Source organism: Castanea sativa, chromosome 2 (genome assembly GCF_040712315.1).
Source record: "Castanea sativa cultivar Marrone di Chiusa Pesio chromosome 2, ASM4071231v1".
Lineage (NCBI taxonomy): Eukaryota > Viridiplantae > Streptophyta > Magnoliopsida > Fagales > Fagaceae > Castanea > Castanea sativa.
Genome location: NC_134014.1, coordinates 4,004,770 through 4,014,283, shown reverse-complemented (window position 1 = coordinate 4,014,283; position 9,514 = coordinate 4,004,770). Strand labels below are relative to the sequence as shown.

At 33.8% G+C, this 9,514-nt stretch overlaps 1 protein-coding gene across 1 annotated transcript; it reads left to right on the top strand.

The window, feature by feature from the left end:
• The first annotated feature begins 315 nt into the window (after positions 1 to 315).
• Positions 316 to 8,215, top strand: LOC142626358 (protein phosphatase 2C 70). The gene is made up of 13 exons (XM_075800181.1): positions 316 to 601; positions 1,782 to 1,971; positions 2,094 to 2,267; positions 2,381 to 2,556; positions 2,653 to 2,811; positions 3,715 to 3,858; positions 3,944 to 4,005; positions 4,888 to 5,023; positions 6,253 to 6,347; positions 6,890 to 7,005; positions 7,093 to 7,222; positions 7,813 to 7,867; positions 8,000 to 8,215. The coding sequence occupies exons 1-13, from the start codon at positions 449 to 451 to the stop codon at positions 8,150 to 8,152; spliced, it is 1,743 nt and encodes a 580-aa protein (XP_075656296.1). The 5' UTR covers positions 316 to 448; the 3' UTR covers positions 8,153 to 8,215.
• The last annotated feature ends 1,299 nt before the right edge of the window (positions 8,216 to 9,514 follow it).

Below are 9,514 nucleotides of genomic sequence, written 5' to 3'. Positions count from 1 at the left end.
TTTTACTTATATATATATTTAAAAAATATAAATAATATTACTAGAACAACATTACCAAACAGTGTATTAATAGTTGTGAATTTTAAGGAAGCCAAATGGCCAAAATTCCAGAAAGTCGGCCAAAAAAATTGAAATAGTTTAACCAATAATTAATTACACATCACTATCTCTAAGTACACCAAAACCAAGAAAATGCCACCCCCTAATTAATGAACGAGATCAAAAACTTTCTAATTAAAATTAATTTTTGTTAAAATTAAATTTTAAACAAAAAATAAAATAAAAATAAAGTGCGACCATTTCAAAGCGTAGAGCGAGGTTGTCGCAAACAAAGCCCAAAAAAACCTGATTAACAATCTGATTTTATCTATCTATCCGTGGGGGGAAGAGAGAGAGAGAGAGAGAGGAGAGAGAAAGAGAGAGAGGAGAGAGAGAGAGAGCGTGGACGATGGCGATGGTAGAGAGCAATGTTGTCGTCGTTGTGATTGTTGTTGTAGTTGTTGTAGTTATGCTTCTTCTCATCTTTCTCCTTATCCTTCTCTTCTTCAAGCCATGGCGTTTTTTTCTCTCTTCCTCTTCTACTCGCTCTCGCACCATCAAGGTATTGTGGAATTTTTACTTTTTTTGTTACCTCAAAAAAGGTTTAGAGTTTTTTGATCTTTGTGCAATGCTCTGTTTGGTTGCTGAGAAAATAATAAGATTCGGGGGAAAAAAATAAATTTTTTTTGAGAATTTTTGGTGGATGACTCACATTCGTTGGATTTTTTTTTTTTTTTTTTTTTAAGGGTTTTAGTTTTTGTTTCGTGATGCGTTGATGTGTTTTTGTTGGAGTGATCAGTGTGTGAGCAATGTTTTTTTTTTTTTTTTTAGGGTTTTGTGTTGAATTGTTAGGTTTTTGATGTTGTTTTGAGCTGTGAAATTGTTGGATCGTGGTAATTTGGGTGTTTTGGAAATATTGAGTTTAGATTGGTGTTTGAGCCAACTCATGGCAATTGGACTGTTACATTAGTTTGATCACTTGGTTTGCTTAGTGGAGCTAGGGAACTCTTTAACTTTCCAAAAGTGCAAACTTTGGTGATTCACTTAGTTTTTTGGATGAAATGAAAAAAGGTCGAGGAAGACTAGAAATCACATTAGTAGAAATAATAAATTGGGACGCATCAATTAAGGAAGTAAAAGATAGTATGAATTTAGATAGAATAGAATGGAGGAAAAGAATACATGTGGGCGATCCTAACTAATCTTTTGAGGATTCATAGCCGACTTGAAAATTTTGGGATTAATTTATGATTTTTTTTGGGGCAGGGGGGGGGGCGGGGTGAATTTTGTATGCAAGTTTTGGTTATGGGAATGGGTATTCTTTAATACATATATTTTTTTGGTTGGGAAAGGATGATTTCAGCTTATATCATTTTGTTGTTATTTTTGAGATTTATATCATACACCTATCAATGTTATAAATACAATTAAGGGGTTTTTGAGTTGTCCTCTTAGCTGAGTACTAAGTGAATTTTATATGGTAGGATTGGAAAGTTCGCGTTGATTTCGAAGGCAAGTAACTTAGTCTTAAATTTTGATATCATTGCATAAAAGTGAAATTATGGAATTGTGTGCAACTCTTAATAAATTTCCTTGTATTTCCAGTGGTGGTTATATGTTTATAAACCTGCTTATTTTACAATGCATTCCTTCTGGGCATATGACTTATAATTCATAAAGGAGAGAAAAAAAAAACATTAACTTCTCATGTTGTTCACTTCTTGTGATTATGTCTTTGGTAGGTTGATGATCTAGATAGGCCGCTTGTTTCAGACGATGTGGATCTTATCCGAAACCAAAGCAATGAATTGCGAAGGGATTATGATCTGGAGGGAGCAAGTCTTCAAAATGAAGGGCATTTCCGTTCACCTCGGTCTCATGGACTCATTTATAAACAAAGGCTTCCCACTTTACCTCACCATACAACTCAAGGTATTCAATGTTTCCTTCCCTGTATCACTTTTTAACAATATTAAATTAGTAGTTATGCTTTAGTTGCTCTTCCACTTCTAAGTCCTCAGCAAAAGCGAAATTGTATTCTTTACTCTTTCCAGGTGATAGCTTGGTTGTAGATTTAATCTCTGATCCTCCGGAAGATTTATTGTTTGGTCAGACGCTTAGGCGCCCTTTGTCAACAGACCAAATATCAGAAATCCAAAAACATGGTAGACAGAGTTTAGAAGATGAAAAATTTCAAGAGTTTGTGTTCAAGGATATTCTAAATCAAAGTAATTTTTTTTTTTGAATCTCTTTCACTTGTATGAAAAGTTCAATTTCTATATCTCTTATAATTGGCCAAGTATGAAAAACATGTCATCATATCTTTCTGTTAGAAGTGCAGGAAGCTGCCTCACCCTGGAGGTTATCTCTGGTCCATCTCGTGGGCTTCGTTGTTCTGTACAGTCAACAAATACATCTAGGCTTCCACTGACCCTTGGAAGGGTTTCTCCAAGTGATTTATTATTGAAGGATTCAGAGGTGTCAGGGAAGCATGCAATGATAAACTGGAATTCAAATGTAAACCTACATGATAACTATTACCACTTTGTTTCCACTTTGCTTTTATGATGTATATTTATGCTAATCATCGTATAATTACATTATTGGTTTCAGAAAATGAAGTGGGAACTTATAGACATGGGTAGCCTAAATGGAACACTTTTAAATTCACAGTCAATCAACCATCCTGATTCTGGTAGTCGACATTGGGGTGACCCAATAGAGCTTGCAAGTGGAAATGTAATAACTCTTGGCACAACCTCCAAATTATATGTAAGTTAATGTCATCCTGTTTCAAGTTAGAACTGTAGTTTTCATTTCTGATTCTATGGAATAGTGATTGATTTCTAGATAAATATAATTATGTTTACAATGAGTACTGGACTATACATGAAAGGAGAGAATGGATATGCTGTTTTGGCTTATTGAATATTGTCTAGGGGCAAAAAGTTCTTGCATATAGGAAAGATACTTTGATAAGGTTTTTTTTTTTTTTAACTAATTGAATTGTAATTTTTTTATTTATTTACATGGTCTTCATTATAGAATTTTGTGTGCTTGTTTTCAATTTGAATATTGGAGTACGGACTTTCTAAATTATTGAAGAATTATTCAGACACATTGTAAAGTCTAACATTTGAAATATTCTTAATATTGCCTTTTGCAGTGATCACCTTTTCTCTTTCTTTAAATTCCCTTTCTATTAAAAATTTTTTAGACTTAATTCAATTTTATGAGAAACCCTGAGCTAAAATTAAAACATAAGAGACATTTTGAAGCTTCATATACTAAGGGAAAGATAATAGTTTTGACAAATAAGAAAAATGAGTCTAGCTAATGATGTTGGGTTGTTATACTTATCTTTGTTTTTAGCGCTTCTATTCCAACCTTTAATAAGGTCTGTACTTCATTCTCTTTGTGTGTGTGTGCGTATAAAAGGAAAATTAAGGACATGATTTAAGAAATTTACTTACTTAGTGGATGGTTTGATTGGACTCTGTTTAATATATATTATATTTAGTATGTTAAATTTCTTGTGTGATGATACTGTGAAAGAGGAAAGTAATTTAATTATTTTTTGAAGTATAATTCATGCTTTTTTATGTTATTTTAAAATGTAATTAATGCCACAATTGCTACCCTTTTTTTATCAGTACCTGATATATACTGTATCAGGTTCACATTACGTCTCAAACTGAGTCTCAGATCCCCTTTGGAGTTGGTGTGGCATCAGATCCAATGGCTATGCGTAGAGGAGGAAAGAAGCTTCCAATGGAAGATGTGTGCTATTATCAATGGCCTCTTCCTGGTGTTGACAAGGTTTTGGAGTTGTTGTGTTTACTTCAATGAAGATCCTCTACATCTACCTGATATAGCTATACTAACGTAAATGCACACCTTGCAGTTTGGTTTGTTTGGCATCTGCGATGGACATGGTGGAGCAGGAGCTGCCAAATATGCTAGCAAGTTAGTTTTCTACTTCATCTTAAATGTTCTATGTTGCTGTGGGTTATGAACTCTGTCATCTGCCTCTTTGAGAAATTGCATTATTGTTAGATAACAGATCAATTTGTTCCTTTTTTTTCCCTACTCAGCACGTCAAGTTTTTAAGTTATTGCTTCATGCTTTGTGTTTATGTTATTGATGTGATTATGGAAGCCTGAGGAACTTGATTTTATACCCAATTACTGGTTTATACAACTTCAAATGCTTAGGAATGTAATTCATGTCAAAGGAATTTTGTTATCCATACACACTCACACTAAGAAGCATGGAAACTAGGATTTGGCACCAAGCAGAGGAAAACCACTAGGGTTGGCTGCAATCAGCACCAGACCATAAAAGAACCTCCTCTTTGAATTGAACCTGGCCACATCTCATAGTAGGCCATCATGCATCTTACTTCTCCAAAATTACTGGCCATCTGTTTGAAGAAAAAAAATGTGAGACACATTCATAAATACATATACATACATGCATAAATGTTACAGAGAGAGAGTGAAAGCTACTGCAGAGTTATGCGTTTTCTGAATATCTGTTTGAACCTGGGCATATATGCGAACAGCAAAAACTGACTTGACACTGCAACAATCTGTGGTTGGGGGATTGGGTTAGGTTCAAAATATGATGGGTTTTGAAGATTGTGAATCTCAAACAATCCTTTGTCCTCACATATGATGCCCTTTGAGATGCTATTCTTCAAATTCTCCCCTTCCCCCCCCCCCCCCCAAAAAAAAAGTCTGCCCCTGGTCCTGCTTTTCAATATTGTGCACCGAGATGTTATGCTTTTGTGGCACTTGGCTGTTGTCTAATACTTTAGTAATGACTGTTAATAATTTTCTTCTACAGAATTCTACCTGAGAAGGTTGCTGCTATTTTGTCAGATTCACTAAAAAGAGAGAGGGTTTTATCACTACGTGATGCTTCCGATGTTCTGAGGGATGCATTCTCTCAGACAGAAGCATGCATGAATCATAATTATGAGGTAGTTTCTTGTTCTCCTGTAGTCAAATTTAATTTTCCTTCTGTTTGGCTAAACATTTTGTGGTAACTTATCTGAAACTTCTAATTGAAATGGTAAATATATGCTTCTTAAAATGATTCATTTTATTTGTCAGTATCAAATTATAATGATTCATTCATCTCTAGCATTAACTGGCTACAATATGGACAATATTGTGGATGATGGGGCTAGGTATCTACATTGAATTATGACTCCTACCTTAATATCCATGATCTGTCTTCGGAATTCTTTAAAATGATTGGTGGGGGCTAAAATGGGAAGTAATAACTTAAAGATCCAAAACACACATTTCCTAGTTGGATTGACTAAAGCTATTCTCTGGAAACCGTGATAAAGGTTGCAGGAGTTATGCTGTTTTATTGGCAATTGCTTCTGCTATTATGTTTTGGTTCTGATAGTCATGTTATACACAGCAAGAATGATTTCTTGATGTGGTCCCAAGAGTTCTCATTTACTGCAGTCCTCAACATCTACTACAATAATCTACCTGGTAACCCTTTGCTTTAATGCTGGTAGCTGTCGAGTGTTTTGATGTAATGTTGATATTTTAACAATAGCGAAGGAAAGTTGGTTATAGAGAGTTGCAAATTTCAGCCATCATGCTTGCATAGAAGTTGGTAAGCTGATAGAAGAAATATGCCATTTCTCTTTAAAAAATAATATTTAATAATAAGAACCTTAACTGAGATTTTTTTTGGGGGGAGGCCAGGGGATTGAAATCCTTCTGGTAAAAATAAGAACATCCCTTACATTCATAGCTCTCCTTTTACCATTAACAAGAACTTCTTTCAAATGCATATTATAAGGAATTGAATCCGTGCATATGCATGCGCCTAGATGGCTATAAACTTATTTCACCTGGAGTGTGTGAGAGAGCAAGAGAGATCTTTCTATACAAGAGAAAAAGACAAAAAAAAAAGGTACCTCTTCTGTAGATTTATGTGCTGTTAGCTTCTCTATTTTGTTTCCTTTTTTCATTAGTGTGATTTGATATTTAATTGCAGTAGCAACTTGGATAATGGATGTAACTATTTAACTGCATGATAAACTGTAGGCTTCATTTGATTGGTATTTTTTATTTGGTGACCACACCTTGCGTGAAAAGGGTTATTCCATCTTCCTTTTAAATGTTTGTTTTGTTATTAATTTAAGGTTGTGGTTTGCACATCATAATAATCAATTCGCTGCAGGGTTGTACTGCAACAGTGCTTCTGGTATGGGCTGATGGTGATGAAAATTTCTTTGCGCAATGTGCAAATGTTGGGGATTCAGCTTGTGTTATGAAGTATGTGTTCATGTTGTCATTATTTCATGCATAGGATTGTTAGGAAAACATATGATCAAAACTTGTATGCTAGTGTATTGGATGGGGAATTTGGTAGGCAAGTATGGAAGTTAGGGGTCTTTCGCTTTTATCTTCGTTGGAATGGTTACTTTGATTTCTGCTATTCTTATGACAAGGACATGTTGAATTTATATTTCCATTCTCTTCTGAAATGAAATGTTTAATTTGTATGTGGTAGAATATAACTGGACATTGGTGGCTATCAACTTTACATCCTAACAATCACATCATATTATCATTAGATGTTATCTTCGTATATTACAATGACTAGTGTCCACACATAACATGTACATGTATTACTGTTGAAATTTTTTTTGCTTGTGATTTTGTCATGTTGTGTTTGTCTTTGCCTCTTGTATAATTTTTTTTTTCCCGTTGTTTTGAACCTCTGGTATTCCATATTGATTCTTTTAGTCCATGCAAGTTCAAAATTTGCTTGTGACTATATGTTTATATACTGTGTTGTGATTTTGTTTTGGCAGTGTTGATGGAAAACAGGTTAAGATGACCGAAGACCATAGAATAACTAGTTATTCTGAAAGACTTCGAATTGAAGAAACAGGAGAACCATTGAGAGATGGGGAAACTCGTCTCTGTGGTAATGGCAAAATTACTTCAACTTTTTTTTCAATTACATAAATAAGTAATGGTTAGTTGCTCAAGGTTTTTTTCTTCCCTGGTTCAGGTTTGAACCTTGGCCGAATGCTTGGAGACAAATTTCTTAAACAGCAGGATTCCCGCTTCAGTTCAGTGCCTTATATAAGTCAAGTTGTACATATCAATCAAGCTAGTGGGACGTTTGCACTACTGGCCAGGTTTTTGTGCTTCTGATCTTTGTCTTTGTAATTCTTGTGCACTGCAACAGTTTCAGCAAAAAATTCTTATATCGGTAAGTTACACACAAACCCAATGGGTTTTGAACCAGCGACCTCACCCTCCACATATTCTTGTGGGAGGAGGAAGTGTCATTTGAGGCAGATCTCATTGGCTTCAGTTTTGACAATAATTGTCTATATGATAACTTATGCCTTAGTTCCTGATTCAGCTCATTGTTGGCTGATCCAACTGATGGCCATATTTTGGATATTAAATTTTCATGGCCAATGAGGATTAGCTCAAATGGCACTCCCTCCCTTTTAAGAGTAAGGTACAAGGCAAGGTTATGCATTCAAGACCCACCTGTTGAGCGTGTAACTTACTGACTAAAAAAAGATTTAATTGAATGTGATCATCATATAGTCGTTTCCTTCTCTTGAACAAGTCCGTTTTTATTTCAAAGTACTTTATAAAAAGTGATCTTATATATTTTTCTCTCTCAATGATAGCCTATTTTGTGCGTGTGTATTTTTTTTTTTAATAATTATGAAAATTTTGGAAATGTAACGGGATTGTAATAAAATCACAGTGATGGGTTCTGGGACGTCATTGGTGTAAGGAAGGCAATACAACTAGTCCTTCAGGTATTATCTTGTTACATGATTTGAAGTTTGTGTATTATGACTTTAAAAAAAAAAAAAAAAAAGATTTAAAGTTTCTTCGGGTATTATCACCCAAGTCATTTAAATATATCTATAAATTTCTGATCTTGACAGACAAGGGAGAGATACTCAACAGATGAGAGTTCAGCAGAGAAGATTGCTAATTATTTGTTGAGTGAGGCTAGAACATTGCGTACAAAGGACAACACTTCTATAGTTTTCTTAGATTTTGATATTAATAGATTATCATGTAAAGTTGAATCTTGATTTGAATCAAAAGGTTTTAGTGTTTCAGTAATGATTATATTTGTTTTCTTTTGTTTTTTGAAATCGCTGTACCATCTCTTTTCTCTTCTCTCAAGTATTATCCACCCAAATTATAGATGTATATCTGGTCTGGCTCCTTAGTACTAGTAGAGTAAGAAGCTGCTTCAAGATGTATGGTGCAGATGGCCATGGAAGTAAGCCTAAGCAAATGCGGAAAGCTTGAACTGAAGCTAGAATCATGGTTTACAAGTATACTCCTATGGTGCCGTGAGAGGAAGAAATTGGTGTCATGAGGGACAAAGTGGTCCTTGACCCGAGATATCTCCCTTGCACAAGATGGTTTTTTCTGAGAGTCTATCTCAGAGACCATCTCCATTGCACAACGGGTTCTATGATGTGTACTCTCTCCTGATTAAAAAAAATTTATTTCGAACTTTGGGCAGCTTTTTTCACAAAATTAAACAAACATACCAAACATATATTTATGTTTTTTGAACAATGAAATATGTTATTTAAATTTTGATACCAAGCACATTTTTTTGTTTTATAAACACCAAAACACGTTTTTCAACAATATTTTTTAAACCAAAGTTTTTACATATGTTTAATCAACAATTTTTGAACTCTATGACCAATCGGGCTCTAACGAACTAGGAATGATTAACCATTTGGCATTTGAGGTAAAGCTATAATGCAAGTTAGAACGAGAGAAACATGAAAGAATGACATTTGAGATTGCTATTGTGTATTTCAAGCCAGAAAAGGAAAAAGGGGAGAATGACCTTTTACATTGCTAGTGCTATGTAAAATTTTGATTAATTAACCAGGATAGCCCTTGGCCTTTATATATAGGAGTAAAATTTTCTTCTATTTTCCCCTATTGATTCTTTTTTTGCAGTCAAATTACTAATTTGGTCCTCCAATTATATGACAAAGTTATTTGAAGTCAAATTAATAATTTGGTACTATTAATTGTGTTTGATTTCTGAACAATTAATTGTGTTGATTTAAAATTTTAATATGTCTCAAAACTATTAAAATAAAGCAAAATATTATTGTAGGGATCCCTCTCCATTTAAATTTTAACGAAATTATAATTGAATTGATTAATTTTTTACATTTTCTAATACTAATCTATTTTCTAATACTAATCTTTTTAATGTATGTTGTATTTGCCACATTCATTAGCTTTTGTTAAAATTTAAATGAGAATGAGATGTAAGAATGAAATTGATTTGATTTTGAAAGTTCAGTTTAAATTGGCACAAGTATTAAATTAACACAATTAATAGTCAAACGATAAAATTGAATTAGAGGACCAAATTAGAAGACATAAAATGCTACATCACATTATATATTACA